The sequence below is a fragment of the Indicator indicator genome, chromosome 5, assembly GCF_027791375.1.
Source record: "Indicator indicator isolate 239-I01 chromosome 5, UM_Iind_1.1, whole genome shotgun sequence".
Classification (NCBI taxonomy): Eukaryota; Metazoa; Chordata; class Aves; order Piciformes; family Indicatoridae; genus Indicator; species Indicator indicator.
In genome coordinates, this window is record NC_072014.1 from 42,344,079 (window position 1) to 42,367,852 (window position 23,774).

At 39.4% G+C, this 23,774-nt stretch overlaps 1 protein-coding gene across 1 annotated transcript in view; it reads right to left on the bottom strand.

Annotated features, from left to right (window-relative positions):
* ARHGAP15 (Rho GTPase activating protein 15) overlaps window positions 1-23,774 on the bottom strand; it is a 362,484-nt gene that overhangs the window by 105,969 nt on the left and 232,741 nt on the right. Inside the window, exon 10 of the mRNA XM_054381341.1 lies at window positions 19,149-19,226. Within this exon, the coding sequence (XP_054237316.1) occupies window positions 19,149-19,226 (78 nt within the window). The remainder of the gene's footprint in view (window positions 1-19,148; window positions 19,227-23,774) is intronic.

Below are 23,774 nucleotides of genomic sequence, written 5' to 3' on the forward strand. Positions count from 1 at the left end.
TTTATTTTTAGATGGGACTGCTATAATTAATTTTGTTTAATGAAAATATTTTTAGTTGTTTCTTTTTTATTTTTTTTCTTCACACTTAAATAAACCAAATATTTCAGCCTGGATTACAGATGTGAACATGGCCCAAAATATTTCAGCACCTTAGGCTTACCATATTGCGTTTGAACAGTCAGGTTTTGAAAGCTGTTTTTTGCCACAAAGTTATTTAAAGTCTCATCTTGTCATTAAGTCACACTACAAATAATCCAGAATTCAGGCTCTCACACAACAGTTAGCAATTTTAAATTTGAAAAGAATTAAGCCTTACATTACCTAGGGGGGGAGAAAAAAGGAAAAAAGGGGGAGAAAAAAGGGGGAGAAAAAAGGAAAAAAGGGGGAGAAAAAAGGAAAAAGGGGGAGAAAAAAGGAAAAAAGGAGGGGGGCAGGAAAAAGGGGACAAAAAGTGATTTTTTAAAATGATGGAAAAAAGTCCAAAGTAGAACAATTATTTTCTTTTTTTTTTAAGCAAATAAGTTCTTGCCATAGCATTCAGCTGAAAGCCATAAAAACAAACACACAAACTGACATTTAGCTGCAAGATCACATTGCTGTAAAGATAAACTGTAAGCTGTGCACAGCCATTGCTACCAACCGTTGTTTATCCGAGCTTTAAATTCTACTCCCAAATTTGACTAAAGTGCAGAGCTAGCAGTGTTGCTGAGGAGCAATATCAAAATATGTGCCTCCTGGGTCTGAAAACCACAAGTTATTTTAGCTTCTGCTAAGGATTGAGGGATTTTATTTTATTTTATGTTCTTTTTTTTTTTTTTTGAGTACAGTAAGCAAATAAATAAATGCATTCTCTACCTTCCCAACCTTTCTTTTTCCTGAAAGCCAACAGAATCCATCACTTGTAACTTGACTTTCCGTAAAAGTAACAGTTCATTAAAAAAATAATAAGTAAAAAAAAAAAAATCGGTGAGACTACTACCGGGGAACAAACAAATTAAACAACGACAATGTAGTAAAATAAAACTGCTGCTTTAACTCCTGGAGTAGAGGAATTCCTTCTTCACTGGGATTAATACGTCTCACAGAAAACAATTTTAAATAATGTGTAACATACGGATGTGGCTTTTATTATTCCTCTGAAAAGAAGACAATTATATTTATGTGATAAACTGTTCAGTGCTAGTAGCATAATGTTTATATTACTGGCCACTTAAATAGTCTTTGGCATAGTTTTATAAGGAACAGAAGCCTCCAGATCTTTTGAAATCCATCTTACAAAGTAAGTCCTGTCTGTTACTGGAAGGCAATGGGTTTTCTTTTTTTACATAGTTTCCTTGCTGGCAAAAAAAAAAAAAAAAAGAAAAAAAGAAAAAGAAAAAAGTCCTGCAGGTAATCTCATTGTTAAACTGCATGCATGAAGAACTTTCTCTGCTGGTTTAGCTGCAATTTGTACAGGCATTTTAAGGGCTTTCTCATGAAGAGCATGACAGCCTGGGAGCAGTCGGGAAACAGGAGGAAGAAAAACAAACAAAAATAAAAAGAGGCAACTTTCAATTTTAACTTTAAATTTAACTAAATGAAGGATTAGGATACAGAGCTTTCTCCAGGAAACCTTTTCAAGGTGTTTTTCTTAATCTGTTTTATCAGCAGCTAGCTCCTGCACTCCCTTATTCTGCGGGGATTTTACATTGAAGGGAAGAGTGAGTTTCGGGTTAGTTTTCAAGGAGCTGCTTTTGTCCCCTTTATATTCCAGATAATTTTCAAAGGGATTACACAGAAACCATAGAAGTATTTATCTCGATATCTTCTCCTGCTTCTGAGTTGAAGCTGCATGCATTTCAAAAGGGAATAGGCATGTGTTAGCAAATAAATATTTTTCTGCTGCTGCTGTGTACATAGATTTTTATTGTAAGCATTGCCGGCAGCAGCCTTTCTGCATTACTGGGATTGTGCTATCCTGTGTGTAATTCAGATAACAAGATCATTTGCAAAAAAAAAAAATTATGCAGGGTGAGCAAATGTATTTATTTTAGGTTTAGCAAGAAAGAAAAAAACACAAAACAACAAAACCAAAAGAGAGGTAAAAGAAACAATAATATCGGTTTAGGAAGCATTGCTGTCCTCATTTTTCACTCCTGAAGTACAAGTTTAGTATTTTCAATTCTCCACTTCTCTCTGGCTTTAAAATTTGGGGTTGTTAACGAAAGATGAAGTGAAGGGTATGTCAGTTTAGAGACTGTAACCTAATGGAAGTGAAATCTGCATATTCAGTTAATTTGGGATTTATTATCCCAGTAACTAGACTTGCAACTGTTCTAAAAATCGTTGTGACTGAAGACTTGAGAACAGTACGAGTGGATGGCTACCCCCACCCCCATTCTTAAAAGAAAACCTGTGCCTGCTGCTTCCAATTTAGTGCAATCATGCCTCTTACTGGCCAATACAAGATGCAGCATTAGCTGTCACATGCAAATGAGTATTCATGGAGACTTTGAAATGTGCAATAAAGAATAAAGACAAGCATTCTGTGAATAATTGTTTTCTTTTATAAAACTGGATCCAAAAGGGAGTGCCATTTCACCCAGAGTCTATAGCCTTTCTATGGTTACAATCTGCTGTTGAAGCCAGATATTAGAAATGAAGTGTGGATAAATGGAGGACTCCAGTTTCCCTGGCTGTCAATCTTTCACAGTACTACATTTGCTTAACAAGAAATAATCCAACACATGTTTGTGTTTCTTGCTATCTTGCTTTCTCTTCCAACTGGGACTTCTAAATGTATAGGGATGTATAATGAAGTTGTCCACCTTACATTAGCTGGGTTTTTTTTTTAATGCAAAGACTGACCTAAATTCTTCATTTTCAACAGCACAGACACACAAAATTACATAGCAGTACGAGCTTCACTGCAAACAGAGACCTTCAAAGCTCACTGATATCACTCACCAGGATGAGAGATGAAGAATAGCTCAGATTTTTAGGGCTTATTTAGATGCAGAGGGGAGAGGGGGAACCACCCAACCCATAGACACTCTGGTGGAGCTGTGGCTAACCAAGCTGACTTCAGACACACACACACACACACACATACCCCTATTCACCAACACTGCAGCCAGAAGGTCTGTTGGAGAACAACAAACCATCGACTTGTGATTATATTAAATCATGGCATTACATGGCCCTGTCTTCTGCTGGCATAACCCCAAATGCTTAGCCCAGTAGTGGCAAGAAATGAAGCAGATGCCTGAACTGCAGCACCTTTGCAGTGGGCTGGAGTAGATGAACTGTGGGGAGCACTTTGGTAAACTCAGATTTGGCTGAGGTGGGAACAGAGGTAGGCAAAACTGGTTATCCAGTGGGAAGAAAGGATGCCAAGGATAAGTGTTGCCTGTACCATGATGGGGACCGACCTGTGTAGGCAAGTGTGGAGGCTCATCAGAGGGGAACTATCCCTTGTAGGTAACTTGGTGCCTGTGATTATGTTCAGTCTGAAAACCAGAGGACTCCAGCTCAGTCAGAGCAGGAATCCCAGGAAGGTAATCAGAGGGCTGGGAAGCATGACCTTTTCCTCTTGGTCTAACATCAATAATTCTTTGTTGCCCTATTTACTACAAACCTTTGTTCTACAAGGGCAATCTCTTGAAACACAGGCACAAACACTCAATGAATTAACCACCAGCATTATCATTAAAATTGATACAATCACTGTAAGCAGAGGCACAGAACTTCGAGGGGGAATCTGAGGCTGTTTCAGAGCTGTGAGGAAGGATGCCTGCCTTCAAGGGCTGAGCACACCGACCAAAACCATCCCTTGGTTGTCTGCTTGTTCCTGTGATCCAGGGGTGGCAGGAAGTCAGCTGCCTCTTTGTAGCTTTCAGTCTGTATTGTGCCTCCTAAGGGAGCTGAAAGAAAAGGATGACCCTGAGGCTGGGGCAAAGGATTCGAAACAAGGCGATTTGGTTTGTATTCCTGAATCATCACAAACTTCCTTCGGCACATTACTCAGCTCCTCATTCTCCTCCTTGCCAAATATAGCTAGTAATATTTTGGTAGCTCACAAAGATGTTAGCACAAGCCCTCCACCATACATATCTGCTCATAGATTATCTCGATGTAGTCATTTGCAAAAGCAGCTACAAGAGACTCAGTGCAAACACACAGCTCCGAGAGGCTTAGTCATGCAAAACAATGCACGGTGATGCAGCCCTAGGACTACAGGAATGAAACCCAGGACTTCATTCACATGTAAAACATACTTGCAGCTCCTCAAGGACTAGGTGCCTTTACTCTGTGGCCCCAGCACAGAGGAATTTAAAGCAGCTTATTCATGGATCTTTGCACTGCAGTCCATTGCACAGGTGGCCCTGCGCTTGGAGATGCATCACAGGGGAGACCTGCATTTGAAGATCTAATTTGGCTTTGCGTTATGCTGAGCCCCAAATCCACATTTCAAAGGGTGGCTGCAGCCTTATCTTCAGTCTCTGTACACAGTAGGGACTTGGCAAATGGAGTTTGGTGAAATGGCACAGTGCACTACATAGGAGACTATAAATCAGCACATTTTGGCTCTGCTCCTGGTTCTGTCACTGATTTGCCATGGAAACTTGGGCAAATCTTTTCCTCTCCCTATCCTTCATTTTCCATCCCCATAAAGTAAAGATAATGCTGCTGCTTCCCAAGCTCTTTGGAGATCTGGAGATGTTAAGTGCTAAGTGCATTTTATTAACATTAATAGCATTCAGCTGAGAGGATGCTGTACAGCACTAGCCTGGCTGCCCCCAGAAAACAGATTGGTGTGGGGAAAGTGTGCATTTGCTAAGCAGCTTAGACATTGCTCATTCCCATAATACTCCCAACAACACATGGGAACAAGATCTGACCTACTAAAAAGAAATAAAAACGCCATGAGGAGAACATTTCTCATGTGACCTGTCACCTTATTCCCAGCCCAGGAAAACTTGGGGATTTGCTAGAGATTATCAATGTTTCTACCCAGCCACAACCACAGTGCCCACAACTTGTGGTGGAGACCACTTCCATTAGCAGGCATCAATCACCTTTTGATACACTCCGGTTCAGCTGTTGCCAAAAAGACATTTAGAAGATGCACTTAGTTACATCCTATCACACTTTATATCTGACTCAGGTTTAAAAGAAGTTAATTCTGCCGAATTACTCAAATTCTGCTCTTCCCAGCATAAGGACACAGAGCTGTTGGAGTGAGGCCAGAGGAGGGCCTCAAAGACGATCCAAGGGCTGAAGCACCTCTGCTATGAGGAGAGGCTGAGGGCGTTGGGGCTGTTTAACCTGCAGAAGAAAAGACTCCAGGGGGACCTTAGAGCTGATTTCCAGTACCTGAAGGGAGCCTACAGGAAGGCTGCAGAGAGACTTTTGCTGAGGGTGTCTAGAGACAGGCCAAGGGGGAATGGTTTGAAGCTGAGGTAGAACAGAGTTGGACCTGGCAGCTGAAGAAGAAGTTCTTCAGTAGGAGGGTGGTGAGACTCTGGAATAGGCTGCCCAGGGAGGCTGTGGCTGCCTCCTGCCTGGAGGAGGTTTAAGGACAGGTTGGATGAGACCTTAAGCAGCTGAGTCTGGTTGAGAGGTGTCCCTGCACACGGTGGGGAGGTTGGAGGAGATAAACTCTGAGGTCCCTTCCAACCTAAGCCATTCTATGATTCTATGAATTAAATTCTAGCTCTTGTGTTTGCAGGATCACAGCACATTACAATGTATATTTTTGCCATGCTTTTTTATTCTTTTACACTTCAGTTTTCAATGTTTCTGTTCAAATATGTATCACGACGTACAGAGTAGAAAGAGCGATGCAAATTTTATTATTAATGTTTTTTTTCCTTCCCCTCTGCTGGAGACAGAAGAACTTTGTTGTGCATGTTATAAAATGTTAAATATTAGAATTATTTAAAGTTAATAGGATGCCAAAGAAAATGACTAATAATACATTATACAATTAGATGCCTTTCATATTAGTGAATCCATTAACAAAATAAAATACATTCAAACAGAAGAGTTCTGATTTGCAATTTTTAGCGAGGATTGCCCATGTGTAAAGCTAAATTATTTATTCAATTTTATTATTTCTTCCCCCCCCCCCCCCTAAAAAGAAAACCACAAAACAACTGCTGGATACATCAGTTTGCAATTATTTGCATTATGTTTGAATGCTTTATCATGTGGCTCTGATTCAAAATTACATATCTCTAAGTTGCTTTCCCATCTTCATTTATGCACAGCATTAAACATGACCAAGGCAAAATAAGTTTCTTTCTCCAGATTCAGCAGGACAGATGATGATACTACAAGCCCTTGCTGCTGCTCTTTCAGCTGTTCTGGGTGTCTTTGTTATCACTCTTTAGCCCAGATGTGCTCATGTTGTTTCACATCCTTTAGTTTGTCCTCCCAACTGTGCCTTTTTCACTTGGTAAGGTCAATTCCATCCTCTCCCACCCATACAGACCTCAAGCCCAGCATCAGTCAGCTTAACCTAAAATTATTTGGATTCTATAACAATGTTTTTCTGAGCACTGGCTACCACTTCTTTTGGGACTCGTTATCCTGTCTCCTCAGCTGATGTCAACATCATCCTTGAACTGAGCACTGAGCCAGCAGCTAACTTTTCTTACAGTAAGAAATAGCTTTTAGCGCCACAATGATACAATCTTCTTGCCATTTTTCTCCTGTATTCTCCTTTTGCAACAATGCTCTGCTTCCAGAAATGCATCTGACATCAGCTAAAGAAAGTTCCACCAAGAGCAAGCAATCTCCTCCTGCTCACATCCGTCTTCTCTTCACTGCTGCTATCTACTTAATTAAGTCGTTCTCAATCTTCTGTATCATAAGCACATAATGTTGGCTGATGGAAATGTGTTTTGAAATCCCTGTTTGTTTGTTTTTTAATTATCTGATTACACCAGGAAAAAAAAAAAAAAAGAAAACAGAGATGTCTCATTGGTATCCTATAATAAGGAAAAATCCAGCAATAGCAGTCTGTCTTTTTCTCTTTCAAGAGACATTTTTGCCTCTTTTTAACAATCTACCCAGTCCAGTCTTTACAGTTTATAGGATTTAAAAGTGTGATGAACTCAATTGCAGCCAGTTCTGGTCTAGCATCAGTTTAAAAGTGGTTTCAGGTTAAAGATGCTTCTTATTATAATCTTTACTCAGCTTGTGAGAGGTGAGGAATCATAGAATGGCTTAGGTTGGAAGGGACTTCAGAGTTCATCTCTTCCAACCTCCCCACCATCTGCAGGGATGCCTCTCAACTAGACTCAGCTGCTCAAGGCCTCATCCAACCTGGCCTTCAACACCCCCAGGGAGGAGGCAACCAAAGCCTCCCTGGGCAGCCTGTGCCAGAGTCTTCACCCTCCTACTGAAGAACTTCTTCCTAAGATCCACTCCAAACCTACTCTGTCTCAGCTTCCAATCATTCCCCCATGCTACACTTGCTGTCTGCTGAGGTTTACATCAGGGTTTTTGCATAACTTAACTCCAGGCTACTGTCACCCCAAAAATATCTTCAGCCCATGTGTGTCCCAACATCAACCCAGGCTGCAGCTCATGGATGAGCCAAGTGTTCCACATTATGTCAGTTAGTAATAAGGGGGGGTAAAGGAGAATGGGCAACAAGGACACAGAAAAGGATTACAAAGAAGCAAATTTGGCTGTACCTTGAGCACTGCTTATGGAGTATAGAAGGGCAAAAATATTATAAAAGTATTTGTTCCAATATATTAATTACTCCACAGCCTGATAATTTCAAAATTTTACCATGGTTATGCTGTACAAAGAATAATAATAAGGAGAGAATGCACTGAAATTAGAAGCACAGGTTCACAGGTTGATTTCTAAAGGCATCCTCCTCACAACTCATCCTGAGGTGTTTGTCCACACAAAGGGTTTTGATTAGGCTCAGATTATTGAAGCAGAGTTAGGAAACAGGACCTTTGATCTCAAGAGATCTGAGCAATCCCTGTTACTTCTCCTGACAACAGGCACACTACAGACTGAACAGTGATAACATGCAGATGAGAACTGAAAACTCAAGTGAGAGTGATGCTGCCTTCTCACTTTTAAGATTCTGGTACCATGCACAACTTTGAAATTGAAATACAGTGTGACTACCTCTCTAAGTGTCTAAATTAATGTTTAATCATCCCTGCAATAATAAATGTAAAGTGCAAATTGTGATTTGGAACAGAAGGAGAAAGGAGTATCTCTTTCTTGGTATTTATGCATGGAGTGTGTGTTTGCTCAGGATACTTTTCTATAGCAGAATTTCTTAACAATTAAAAAAATAAGAATGCATTAACCTCCCTTCCCTCTTAAATATTTTTGGTATCTTTATATAAGATGGGATTTTTTTTAAAGACAAAAAGGCAATGGTGTAGTCAAGAAAAATCATTCATTTACCTAAATGTAGCCATCTACTGCTTCTAAGACATCTCACCCAGCTTCTAGCACTCAGTTTCCAAGTTTCACTCTTCTCTGTGCAGCCTCTGCTGGACCCACCAGTCTGGAGACTCACTCTGATAGCATGCTCCTGAGTGGGACTAAATATCAATGATTAGGTAACTAATCCAAGTTCAAAATGTCCAAGGAATACATTAAGGGAAGATGCTTTCCAGGATTCTGATAATTTACTCATGAAAAAAAACTTCTTAATTTTTTAATGAATTAATACTTAAAAAACCCCTGAACAATAAACCCCCAAACAAAACAAACACCAAGAAAACCCCACAACACAACCAGGAATGGTATATTCTAAATTGATAAAAAAATGGCATGAGTGACTTGAAACTTCAAGAACACTAGTTTCTTTTCAGTTGGGATGTATTTCTAAGAATGATTGTGTCATTGATTGTGACAGTCAATAAAAGGCCATGGATTTCTTCTTGAAAACAAAGGGTTTAATTATGATACACTTGAGGTTTTTTTTCTTTTTTTATCTAGATTATTTTAATTTGGATGTTTTCCAGTCTGGCCCCCAATGATGCCCCAGTTTGACCTACAACACTCTTATCTCCCACTAAAATAACCAAAGGAGTTCAACAGTTAAAAACACTACCAAAGTTTCCCCCCAACCAAAACCACTTGCTGCTCACAACAGTTGTATCTACCACAGCATTTATGGCTTTCCCAGTTCTAAATATGCAGGAGACCACAAATACCATGAGAAAGCCTACTTCTGTGGTGTGGTAACTTCTCATTCCATACCACCGTGCATGGTATTATGTAATGCACACCCACATCCACCATTTTTGTTGCAGACCCTACTGCAAGTTCCTATTTGTCAGCCAGCACTCCATACAAACCACAGAATTACAGATATTGACCACAGAGGAGGAAAACATCCCAAATATTAGGCCACACTGGGATCTTGCAAGACATTGAGCATGGCCAACTAAGTAGGAACTATGTGGTTTAGTTCTCCAGGGGATCCACCTCCTTGCAATACAAGGTCATCCCATGTAAAATACATTTGACACTGGGTTCTGTTTATCTGTAAGCAAACCTGGCAGCCTCCAGCTTCTGGAGATTGTTTCATCATCTTAAAAAAAAATAATAAAAATCACAGCTAGGAAGTTTTCCTGGTAATACTTTTAACAAATGACTGGCTAGATGATTTCCTTTCCTTGTCAGTCTGGAGCTCTGCAGAATGGTATTTCCTGGAGCGTTACTATCAGGACAACAAACCCAAACAAAGAGTCACCCATGACAACAATGAGCACCCCCTCCAAAAAGAAAAAGAAAAACAAAACCAACCACCCAACTAAAAAAGCAGTCTCTTGCTACAGCCTGCAAAGCTCCAGGCCTTCTCAGCACCTCAATAACACTCCTTGAGGGGTTATCAAGAAGCTCTTCAACTTCTTGAAGTGTTACTAAGCAAAAAAGCTATCAGAAGGCAAATAGTGCTGAGGTTAAGAAAGAAATAGAAGGCATCTTCAATGCTGGATCACACAAAACATGCTGTAAAATCCACGGTATGTGTGTGGCTGACCACATTAACCTAGTTTGCTGCCTCTTCTGCCCCATTCTACTGACTTGCTCATCACACTGTCAAAAAGAAAAACTTGATAATACCATGGGTAAGAGAAATTGTACAGTGTCTAGAGCTACAGATTGGGCAACTAAGACTGATCATTCTGATTAGCTTCCTTTTTCTTCCTTCACAGTGAAAGCAAAATAAGTTCTACTGGAAAAAAACACTCATATTCTAGCTCTATCAATTAATCCTTTTTTAAATACAATGACATTATTTACAAAATAATCTCAAAAAATCGATTACAGAAATTAGTAGTTCAGTTAGGTTTCATTGCCTGACATATTTACAAATTACTCTTTGGGGAACTGTATTTCCTCCTCTTCCCCCCTAGAAGCAGGAAGGCAAAAAGTTGGAAGCTCACCCTTCTTTTGAACAGGCAGAAAAATATTCTGTATCTGTAGTTCAGACATAGGAAGCTCCATGTAAATAGGAGAAAAATTTTTTTTTCCACTGTGAGGGTGACAGAACACTGGAACAGGCTGCCCAGGAGGCTTGTGGAGTCTCCCTCTCTGGATGTATTCAAAACCCATCTGGATGTGTTCTTGTGTCATCTGCTTTAGGTGATCCTGCTCTGACAGGGAGGGGTTGAGCTGGATGATCTTTGGAGGTCCCTTCCAGCCCCTAACATTCTGTGATTAGGTTTCATTGCCTGACTTCTATTCACAAATTACTGTTTGGGGAACTATATTTCCTCCTCTGGAAACAAGAAGGCAAAACATGGAAACTACCTCTTCTTTTGTACAGAGAGAAAAATGTTCTGTATCTTTTAACAGACATTCAGACACAGAGAGAAAAGGGAAGAAGCCACATCAGTAGCATGCACTTATTAATTGATTCACCAGCTACTGTGGGCTCAATTAAACTATTCTGTTGTCAAGAGTTTTGAAGCTTGGGGGAAAAAAAATTACCAAAAAAAAAATTAAAGATGAGATTCTTGGCTACAGCTTGGCATATGCAGGTCTTAACCCAGAAACAAGCTGTTTTATAATTATTTCTGAAAATTGCTTCAGTCCATTTCATTTTTTTTCCCTGTGCTTGCTTAGGAAGTGTGAAAAAGAAAAAAAAATATTTTTGACTCAAGGCTTTCAAGACATTTGGGTTCTCAGCTAGCAAAGTAACCCAGTTTGAGTCTGATATTTCCAATGTGAACTCTGAAGCACTATTACTGACTTCTCTGGGAGACTGCTTATGTGAGTAACTGAAAGGAGGAATGCTTCATTGTCTGGGCCATGTTTGATCACACTGAGAACATCACCAAGGCTGGAGAGTGGCTCTGTGGTTAAACCCCTACCAAGACATGCTCACATGTTTCCAAGCCTGAAAAACACAATCAGTGACCTTCTAAAACATCTAAAGGTGCATGAGCTGCCATGGGAAATCTCACCAACGCATATGCACAAGAGATTAAGGACCCACAAACAAAAAGGAAACTGACTGAGAGAACAAACCCTTTATTTTCTTTTTTTTTTTTTTTTCCTGTGAACCTTGCTGCAATTTTAAAGCAAAGCCTGTGACAGCACTGTTGGACCTTCCTGTTTGTAGCTGCTCTCTGGAAGGTGGCAGCTGGCTGAGGACCTGCTCTGCCCTACCCACAGAACCTTTGTTAACAGCAGGAGTGGAGCTGCTGACTGCATTTGAAATTAATACATTGGATCAAAGAAAGACTCAGGGATTTTGTAAGGGCAGTTTTGTTGTTTTGGGTGTTGGGGTTTTCTGTTTGTTTGCTTGTTTTTCCCCCTTCTTTTTTCTAATTTTAAAGAAGTAGAGATAATTCTCTTTTCCCTTTCTTTTTTTTTATTTTCCCACCCCTTCCCAGTTCCCTCCTTTTCTTTCCCCTCCTTCCTCTCCCCTCCCACCCCCTTCTAAACGTTTCCTTCAAAGCCACCCAGCCCATTTGTGTTGACCTGGAGGCTCTGTTTCAGTCTTGTGTCAGCTCCACAGGCTCTGCTCACCAAGACTCTGGTTCTTGATAGCCAAGGCTCAGACATATGGTCCCAGCAAGCTCATAATTGTCAGTAATATTAACAAAAATAATAAAAAATTCCTCAAGATTTGTTCCTCATTTTTTCATAGTTCATTGATAAAGAACATGTCAGTATGGTTGAAGAATCCTGCTGGTTAAAGGTATCATCCTTAGCTGCTCATATGGTCTGGGCTCTTAATTGTCAACTAGATTAATCCAAGGCATTGTAGAACAATAAATATAAAGTGCAGATGGAATAGAAACATATTGAAGATTACTACTTTTGATGGTTGTTGCTTATTAAATAAAAAAAATGATGCTGCAGTGAGGATTTTGTTGACATTTGACATGGAAAGGAAAAGTAAGTAGAAATTAGATATTCCTTAGCAAAGTAAAAAAAAAAAACAAACAAAAACAACCCCCAAACAAACCAAAATACAGAAACCCAGCAACCAACCATGCCACAGCCTCTCACACAGTCCATAGATAATTAAAAGGCAACAACTGTACTGAAAATGCCACCTCTGAGTTACCTTTTGAGAAGGGATCAGGCACCTCTAAACTCAAAACCCTAGGTATGTTGAAATCCATAAAATTTCCAATTACTGCCTCAGAATTTATTGTGCACATATGGAAAATAATACTTGTAAAAGAGAAAGGGGCTTGTGTCTGGTGCTGTCAATACTGTGAAGGATGGGGTGATTATAAAGCAAATTAACAATACTTTTAAATGTGCATTCACTTATCTTTCCAATTAAATCCTTGTTAAACAACTGCACAGACAGTAATGGTGCTTCTGCAGAGCACTGATCAAGACAGTTTTATTGTAATTTTTACTCTGTAACAATTAATCAAGTCGGCATTTTCTTTATTATTAAATTATTTAGCTAATAAATATCTGCAATCGGTGCAACGTATTTGTGGTTTAACTTTTCCTTTTAATTTTCCCTGTAGGCTGAATTCTATTTGGGTGTATTCAACGCTGAAGGAACAATTTTCCTTCTTTGGTCAGAATGTTGATTGTTGGCTCAAGGTAACATCAAGGCAAGATTAAATTCACCTTTTTTCTCCCCAGCATAGCTAAAAAAATTGAATGTCTTTGGCTGTCCTTTTCCATGTTGCAGGAGAAATGCAGTAACATAACATTTACCCTTTCTAAAAATTCATATTTCCCCCTCTTCCCCTCCCCTATTTTGCTACCTAAGTATAGTAACCAAGCTTTAAAAACACAGTAACTGACTTTTGGATGGTATGTGGTGTTTCACAGTTAATGCTCAAGGTATTCCAAAGGAAATAACGGGATGCAAAGGTCACCTGTACAGCAAACACCAAGCATTTTGCAAACAAAGCCCTGGATGCAAAGACAATTAGGAACTCTCCTGCATTATGCATGAAGCAGCACTTACTGAGTGAAGCAATAAGTATTGAAATTTGGATTTCTATGGTTATTCTCCCTGAACATATATGCAGTAGGATAGAAACCTAGCATTTCAGCAGGGTGTTATGCACCCTTTATAGCTCCTTTTTTTTTTTTTTCCTTTTTTCCCAGTTAATTTAGTACTCATGAAAATTGCTTATTTGTCTGTCACAGAAATCAGAGGCTTCTCCACTACCCAACAGATTAGCACAAGAAGCATAAAGAGATAAAATTCTACCTCCTCACCCGGGTATCCCTGATCTTAAAGCATGGAGTGCAACAGAGAACTTCTGGGACAAGCACTGTGCAAGCAGAAGAGGATACCTATAGAATTTAGCACAAAAAAGGTCCTTACTCCATTACACCCCAGTGTGTGTCAACACAATGGCTTCAACCAGAGCAGAGAGTGCACCACAAATTCAACACTCTTGTGGATGAAGAGTCTCCCTTTTTTCAGTTTCTCTTTCTCATCCACTTTTTGCCTTACTACTGGCCTTTATTTGGCAGCTCAGAAGCTTGCTCTTGAAAAGCAACTCCCACCTTACTCCGCTTTCTTTTAGTAGTGACTCAATGGCCCTGAGCAGCCTCACCTGGAGCTCCCCCACCTCTGCCCATGCGCCCTGAGCCCATCTCAGCCCCACCCTCGGGCTAATCTTCTTAATAGCTTTCACATGCCTTAACAGACTCGTTGACCCTTTTCAACAGGTGTGAATTGAAAGAATATCCTGATAAATATGTCTAAAAGGTTTAGGGGAGGCTCGACAAGGCTCTGAACGAGACGATTTAGTGGAGGATATCCCTGTTCACTGCAGGGGTGTTGGACTAGATGACCTTTGGAGGTCCCTTCCAATCCAAACCATTCTATGATTCTATGACATTGTTTAAAAGCAGCAGAAGTCCTCCAGATTTTTCATTAAATCCCTAAAAATTTGCCAAGTACATTATTGTTATTATTGTTGTTGTTGTTACTATTACTACTACTATTACTACACTTTATTATTTTATTTTTAAGATTTCAGCTATTAGACTTAACCACTAATACCAATAAGGATAAGAGGAATCAACATCTTTGTTTTAATGTCCCTGGCAATTACAGAAGCCTTTTGCCATAGGTTCTCAGCCAGAAATATTGACTGGTAGCTTAGTTTCTAAACCCAAAACTCTTTCAGTGGTTGCAGACTAAGAAAAGTACGAATTTTCTGGTGTCAGTTTGGTCCAAACAGCTTCTGCTGCCTTGATTCAGTGATGTGAAAAATGATGACTTAGAGTTTTGAAAGTGCTGAGAGATGTTATAGCCTGGTCCTCTTATGATCAACTGATCTCTCCTGCTCTTAATGGAAAAATAAATCACAGATAAAAGATAATCCTGTTGCACAGAAGCAAAAAAGGTGTGATATCAATAGACTTTTATAGGAAAAGAAAACTCTGTGCAATGGATAAAGTAAATAAGGTAGTTTGTTCTGCTGATGCTCGTCTTGGCAAGGTCAATGCCCTGCTCAAGAGCTTCCCACCTCCAGAAATGAGAAGGAAACACAAAATGTACTTCGAGAATTTTAAAAGATACAGAACATGGGGAGGGTTAGTGTAAATTCATCCACATTCACACACAAAAATCTAGGATTTCAAGGGTCTTTTAAAGTTTTTACTGTTCTTATTCCTTCTTTAATGATAAAGCTGTCAAGTGTTACTTTGCTGTCCTTTCGTTTTTCACCACTTCTCTCCTATTTCAGTTTGGATGCTGCAGATGACATTCACAGTATAGGAAAAGGAGCCAAATAAAGCTTTGCTATATTCTAATTAGTGATTATTATAATAAAAAAAAAATAAATTACTTTGATATGGCAGCCAGCCTAGAGTGTCTTCTCTGATCTTTCATTTCCAATGTGATACTTATTATTTATAGCCTAGAAATGTAGGTGTAACACAATGGCAGAGCAAGCAGGAAGCAAGAGCCCATTAAGTGTTTGGCCTGTTTAAGAACTGATTGCACAGTCAGTCTCTGCAGTGGAAATAGGCTCTTGCAGAACATTTGTTTGCATTTATAATTAAATTGAATTTAACTAAAAAAAAAAAGCAAACAACCACAAAACAACTCTCTATGGAAAAAATATTTATATAAATCTTGGTTTCCCACTGTTAACTATAGAAAAATGAAGGGACAGGGCTGGAGCTGAGGAGGTCACAGTAATTACTGACTGAAAGTGATGCATGGAGAGAGCATTATTAGACATCAGCCCACTGCAGAGCTGTAGAGGACTGGTAAATAAGCAGGTTGGGAGCATACACTGATATTCCAAGTAACTTCTGTGACTTCATGAAACACTCTGAAAGTTTTGCTGCCATAGAATCATGGAATTGTTTTGGTTGGAAAAGATCTCTAAGATCATTAACTCCAACTGTCAACCTACTACCATGTCCTGAAGGCAATTGTCTTCAAACTAGAGAAGAGTAGATTTAGACTGGATGTTAAGAACAAGTTCTTTACCATGAGGGTAGTGGAACACTGGCACAGGTTCCCCAGGGAGGTGTCTGGGACTCCATCCCTGGAGATATTCAAGGTGAAGCTTGACAGGGCTCTGGGCAACCTGATCTAGTTGAGGATGCCCCTGTTGACTGCAGAGGGGGTTGGACTAGATTACCCTTGGAGGTTCCTTCCAACCCAGACCATTTTATGTTCTGTGATTTTAAGTGCTACGTCTACATGTTTTTTGAACATTTCCAGGAACTCCACCACCTCCCTGGGCAGCCTGTTCCAGTGCCTGACCACTCTCACAGGAAAGAAATTATTGCTAATATCCAAACTAATCCTCCCTTGGTTCAATTTGAGGCAATTTCTTCTTGTTCTATCACCTGATATTAGGGAGGAGAGACTAACACCCACCTCACTACAATGATGTCCTCAGCATCTAACTGACAGGAAGCATCAGTTTTCTGGGGACATGGGGTGAAGACTGATATTGCTGTCCCAAGCACACATTAAATAAGTCCTGCTGCCCTCAACTCATTTTTGACAGGCACACCATGACTCACTGGGCTGTTTCCTGCTTGCAGGTTCCTACCTAGCCCAGAGAAGGGTTGTTGTTTAAACAGCTGGAAGAGTGGCCAGCTGTCTTAAAGCCATTCTTTGTGCCTGTGTTAATTCTTGAATGTTCTGACTTGAAATTACTGGGTCATCCTTTGGGGGCTGAAATGCTAGACTCTTCCATTGGAATCTTCCATGGTGTCACTGCTGAGGACTGCAGAGTGGTGGCATTAACTTTTACAGGTGATGACCTTTGACATTTCTGAGTGAATTTACTTGTGGAAAGGCTAAATACAGACCTAGCAAAATATTTTTATTTCTGGGATTTCAAACCAGGATGTGGAAAGGAAGGCTTGGATAGATAATAACACTGAGAATCTAATTCATTGTGACAGGAAATGTGTGAGTGCCTTAGTTGTAGCACTGAAGACTAACACAAGAAGTAGTAATTATCACAACTGATAAGATGATAACTTAGTTCTCCAAGGGCATGAGTTTTCTTTGCATTTTCATTGCTTGGTTTACAGGCCCTAAGTAGCCAGTGTCAGAGTGGCTTTAATGTACCATTAGCTTCACCTTTATCCATCCGTTCTTCACAGTAGTATAAACCAGAAGAAAAAAGGTGCCTGGCACCTCTGTGCTGCAAAAACCCAGCTTAGACTTCTGTCTAGCTTTACAGTATCAGCCCATTTGTTTTAGGTGAAAACGTGAGCAGTAACATTAACCTCAAGTACGTTAACCTTTGGATGCCACCAGACATGATAGACAGGACCATTATTTTTATGGCAGTTTTGTTTTTTTTCCTGAGCAAAGAGCCTAGGCGGTGGAGAAGGATAGAAAAATCCTGGGTTTGCCTCTCTGTCTCCAAACAAAATACAGTGTATGGTCATTTGAAAGCCAAGGCAGACTACATTATTGACATACAAATACCCAACAACTATAAATTTAAGGGAACCTAAGTAATGAGTCAAAACCATGAGGATGAAGATTTATTCAGCCTAGCTGAATTTACTGGCATAGATACTGATTCCTCAGAAACCAGAGTTCACCCTGCAGTTTCAGCTGAAGGCAGGATTGATCCGGAGCAGCTGAGGAGGTGGCAAACATCTACTGCTTCCCTGAAACTTCCCGAGAGATGTAAAGAGAGGCTGGAAGGTGGGAATGTTTTTGTGTCTCTCATATCTCTCAAATTCATAAGAGTTTTTGAGTTGGATTCTTAGTTTATGTGCAGCACAAAATGAATTGAGGAGGGGCTATAAGAAAGATGGGGACAGGCTTTCTAGAAGGGCCTGTTGCAAGAGGACGAGGGGTGATGGGTTTAAACTAAAAGAGGGAAAATGAAATCTAGACAGAAGGAAGACCTTTTTTATATGCTGAGGGTAGTGAAACACTGCCCCAGGTTGTCCAGAGAGGTGGTAGGAGCCCCATCTCTGGGAACATTCAAAGTCATGTTGGAGGGGGCTCTGAGCAAGCTGATCTAACTGCAGATGACCCTGCTGACTGCAGAGGGATTGGACTGGATGAGTTTTAAAGGTTCCTTCCAAACCAAAGTGTTCCATGATTCTACGAACTTGTTCTCCAGAAACCAGACACCATGCACAACATTTAGCAGTTCTGACATTAGTCTGCAGGTAACTTTAAAGGACTTAATAAAAAGTAGGATCAAATGTTTCAGCAGCTTCACATTTATACTTGAGCAATTGAAATAAGTCTAAAATGCAATGCAGAACTTGGGATTTTTCCTCATTTCTGAGAAGCTCAATTTTATTTTCTTGTTATCAGAAAGCTCACTATCATTTGTGATTATTTGCTAAGCTACTCAGTGTGGGAATATTTAGTATCAAGTATGTGACCAAGAGTAGCACACCGTTTGGAGAGCTCAATGCATTTATCATTTATCCTGATTAGCTACCAATATCAGCTTCCACACCTCTGACATTATCTACTGATCATTGTGAGAGTCATCCGTGAAGGAAGTTCTCTTGTGTTGTGGAAGTGTACTTGTCATATGTGGAAATATGTTTGTTATATGTGGAATACCTGGAAATATATTTGTTATGTGTGCAATGTGTGGAAATATGTTCAGTAAATAAATACAGCTTGGTCCTAATTCTGGTTCTCATGTGCCCAAAATATTCATCTGTCCTCTTCTCATTTCTTGAGGTCAAATATTTGCCTTTTCACAATTAGTGGCAAATCTGCCACTGACTTTGACAGAGCCAGTACTCCAGTTTTCAGTTCTTTTCAGCACCTTTTCCCTTTTCACTGGTCTCCTTTGGATCCCTGTTCTACTTTTGGTTTTGTTTAAATTTCAATATCCAAACAATCTGCTGTTTTTTCTTTTAACCTTTTATTTTTTTTCCCGATTCTTTGCTTTCTACACGTGCTTTTTTTTTTTTACCACCTGACTTCATGCATCCATTTCCTCCTTTTTTCTTTGTTTTTTTTTTTTTGTTTGTTTCCTATCCGCTGTTTAACTATTATTTTCCTTTGCTTACTCTGCTGTTTCTCCTCTCTCCCAGCTGACATTTCCCTCTGCGCAATATCTTTCTACCTTCCCTTCCCTCTCTTTTCCAAAGCATGGCTCATCATTCTCTGCCACTAATGTAGAGCAGATTCTGAAATACTGTCATCCGAGACAGTTAAGTACTAAACAAAACATTACCAGGGTGGAGGAATCACTTACCCTGATTGACAACAAATCGTAACTTCTGTATTGTTGCCAGATTGCCGCTAACTCTGTATATTCCATCAACATCCAGACCTGAAAGAGAAACACATATTTCATTTTAGATCATACAAGTATTTTTCTTTGTACGTCTGTCAGGAAGCCAGAAGCACCCTAACAAGTAAGAAGAGCAGCAGTGACTGAACAATAATCCACATGACAAGGACTGAAGTGCCTCCTGCCTGATTAAAGCCCCAATGAAAAAATTAAAGTGGGAGATTAACTTAAGTGAATACAAAACACCTAACTATAATTATCTTGTAATTCTGTCAGCAGAATACAGTTTTGCAAGAGTATTTGAGTGTGAAGGGAAAGGGTGAATTAGCTCTCGTGCTGGTAGAGCAGGGCTGCTCGGGATATGCATGATGCTCTGCTAGCCCTGCTTCCAAGTGAGGTGTTCATATTAATAGTGCTGGGGAAACTTCTCTGTCTGGGGCCTGGGTTTTTCAGATGGAGATTTCTGAGGCTGTGACCTTTCTGAAAATAAAGTGGTGAGATGTCCAGCCTGAAATCCTGCCACACACTGAGACTTACACACAACCACCGCTTCTCTACCATATTGCTCATAGCAGATCAGACAAGTTTGAAGCTGAAATTAACTATCCCAAATAGCATATGCCCTGGAGTGCATTTCTTCATTAATATAGGCCATTCTTTTCAAGGACAACCTGACAGTCTTGTTTCTCCCTGCATATCTACTCAAGGTTTATCTTCTAGGTGAAACTAGATGTCACACTCCCTTTTGTGACATATTATCTCCTACAGCAAGCTCTGCTGATATGGCTGTTTAAAATAGCACTTCCAGCCCGGGTTGCATAGCTGTAGCATTTCAAAGCACATGGGAACTGCTCTCCTTTCCCGGGAGAATTAGCTATTGTGGAACAACGACCGAATCTGCATGCTTAAAACTTGAGAACACTCTAACTGTAAGTTGCCATTTCACTTTTAAAATGTGCAAGTATACAAGAAGCTAAGGGAATCTACACAAGACTTTTTTTTTTTTTTTAAGGGTATCCATCACTTGGAACACAAGTTTTAATTAGCTTTTGGCAAGCAATTTCAGCAAAAGCCTTTCTCTTAGACAATGTTCATGTCTCAAGCCCAAAAAAAATCAGGAAATATTTCCTGATAATGTGTCTAGGTTTTTTTTTTTTTTTTCTCACTTTGAGGTGGATTAAAAGGAGAAAACAAGCCCAATAGCCTAGAAACTTAGTTGTAATAACAGTTAAATAAGGAGGAGTTGAGGCTCAAGTACTTATTTCCAAGATACTCACATCACGCCTTAGCCACAGCCAGTGGAGTCAACTGCTTGGAGTTGTTCTCAATGATCTTGAAACATTTTGGAAGATTTACTTTCCCTTTTATTGCAGACTGAAACCAAACACAGTCTTTTGTTTGTTTGTTTTTCCCTCTCTACAAAATGCAGTTCCTATTTTATGTTTGTCCTGCTAGGAAGAGTTTGTCCTGGTTTGGTTTACATTAAATAACCTCTTTTAAAAATTAGAAATAATTCCACACTATACACTGCTTATCTATGTCTTTCATTAGACAATTTTCTACCCTGCACCTGTGGGTGTCCTGCAACATAATCCTGAGAGTGATGATTCATTTCAGGAAGATCCCTTTTGGTTCCAGAGGGGATGAAGAAAAAGTTTACTTAAGAGAAATCAAAAAGGATTTGGTAATCAAGAACACTTGGAAGTCTTCCATCCATGGATATATAACACACGAGGAAAGGAAAATTACTAAAACGTTTAAGTAATGCAATTCCATCCTAAACTGAAGAATCTCTGAAACTGAAAGATTAGTGAGGGAAGAGTGAGAGAGCAAGAGTAATTCCCAGCATAGGAATGTGGGATTTGGGGGTAAGGGATTACAAATGGCATCATGTAAATTGAAGTCTAAACCAGAAAGTAGAGAGGAAAAATTAAACAAACAAGCAAACAAGCAGAATGTTAACTTTTCTTTGGATTTAGCTCAATTCAGTTCTTAATCTTTTTGGATACATGGGAGTGTAAAGCACTAGCACATGGCTCTGGGTGAAATAACGATGTGCCACATTAATAACCTGCAAAAATTATCCAGAGCAAGTGAAAAGGACAAACTGTGTTGTAAATCAGTGGGAATTACCTCTTGCAAAATGATCTGCAGTGCATCATGATTGTTATACATTGGATGTGCATCATTATTGTTATACATTTACTTCAATCCAGGAATGAGATCTGATTAGCATTTCATTTGGACCCAATACAACAAGGCAAAGAGAGAGAAAAAAAAAATCAAGAATAAAATTTTAAAAAGGAATAAATTAAATCCGAGGACATCAAAGCCAATTATAGTGTTCACGTGCCATCAACTTTCTGCTCCAAGAACTTTGAAAGTTAAGCCAAACCAAACCCATGCAAATTGGTGGATTTGGACATCCTTTTCATGACCACATTATCTTAGCTGGGTTGTTCACAACTTATTTTAGAAATCCAATTAAGCGCCAAAGAGAAAGAAAGAGAAAGGGAAGAAGAAATATGTTTTTTATGGGTTCTAATATCCTGCTTGCATGAACTATTTTCAAAGCAGCTTCACTTTTTAGGGCACCTCTGTCAAGAACAAAAACATCACTGCACTGCTGTCAGTGTTCCTTCATGGTAGGTTATAAATACTTAAGGAACAAGATGAAGCAAAAGCCTTGTGGAGATTCCTATCTGGTGCTGGTGTCTAAGTACAGTGGTAAAGAATCCTTCAGGGAAAAAAAAATCATTGTAATGAAGTCCACCTGTTGCTCACTATAGAGTGACCTTCTTGTGCCTTAGAGTGGGGTTTATCAGGGAAGAATCAGTGGATTTTACCCTTGGGGAGAAGTAGTATTTTATTTTGCTTTATGTCCCAGTCTCCCAATCTCTTTCTGTTTGTTTTATTGAGGAAGCTGAGAACAGGATGGACTCATGATTAGAAGTGATAGACAAAAGCACAATAATAAGTCCAGTATTTCCATCCTAAATTTTGAGGAATAAGAAATGTAGGAAAAGGGTTCACTCAAGAATACATCAGTTTAGCTGTCAGAAATGTTCCTTATTTTCATTAAATTACACTCCTGATAGGCAAAGTAACAGGGAACTGAACTCAGGCTTGATTAAGATTGATGAACAATAATGAATGTTATGTTCACTTGGCATAGCTGCACAGAAGATGTTAGAAGAACCTTGATACAACAACATTTCTTGCACTCCTGCTTCTAGCCAAAATGAAAATAACCATGAATTCAGGTCAAGCTCAACATCAGTAGCAGTTTGAGCTGGAACCAGGTATTACATAGAAACATTAAAAAAGGAATAGAAAAAAAAATTGAGATAAATTGATATATTTTATCCAAACACACATTTTAAACCACTAGTGTTGGATGTTGGTGGAGGTACTCCTCATGCTTTATGACCTGCCTTGAATGAAACATTCTCATTCATTCTTTTTTCTTGCATAGAACAAATCCCTCTCCCAAATCAGGCTGCATTCTGTTTGAACTTGATCTATATTTGACAATATCTTCCAACAGAATATAAAAGGAAATTCTTTGCATGTGGGGGTTTAAAGGGGGTGGTACACAGAAATTTCTTGCTCTGTTTTTGAGCAAGCTTTAGAATTTGAAACATACCATTTTAAAATGGTGCTAGGTAACATCATGCCTAGAAACCCATGGAACTTCCACAATTAATGTGGCCTGAAATAGGTGTGGTCCCCAGGCCTGGTAGGAGTTTTGTAAAAGAAACCATGGTGCTGGATTCAACAACAAAGGGAAGCAGGAACTTGGAAGAAAGGCATTCTTTAGTTAGTCCTTTCATTTAAAATCAGTTATGTGCAGGGCAAAAATATTGTATTTCAAAGGAGCCTATTATGCCTTCCCATAAACAGAAAGATCATACGTTTTAAAACTAAAGTATCATTATGTAATCAAGCTGTTGTATTATAAACTATTTTGTGGGCTCAGATGCCCAGGGCTATCTTTACAAATATTTAAGAGGTCGTTATCAGGGTATGTTCTCCCTAAAACTATAATTCTTTCCTCCTGTTTTCATATGCATCTTACCATAAATATCTGATATATAAACAATTTTTTTAAAGGTTTAGTAAGGGCACAAAAGGCAGGCATGAAGTCATTTAAAGAAGCAGACATGGGTGAATGCAGCAAAGACACCAGTGGCAAGATAATGTGTTGGATGAGAAAAAAACCCATGGGGAAAAAAGCAGTGTGTCATAAAAGGATCAACATTTGTGTGCCAGTAGAAGAAAAATCATGAAGAGTAGCTAAGAATAAACCTGACACATTAAAATTTGGCATCACAAGTGCTGTATCTGGATGGGATTACAAACAGTACCTGGAGTTTCAGGTCAGTGTGGGCGTAAAAATAACTGGGTTTGTCTGATGTCATGGAGAGCAGAGGTGAAAATGAGGAGAGCAAATCTAAGTTACACCACAGAAAGGAAAAAAAAAACATAGAGGTATTAACAAACAGGAGACATATGGATCTAAAATGAAAAGTGGTGCAGAAGCTGTGTGAGCTAAAGATATTTGGATCAGCAAAACCTGACCAGCTT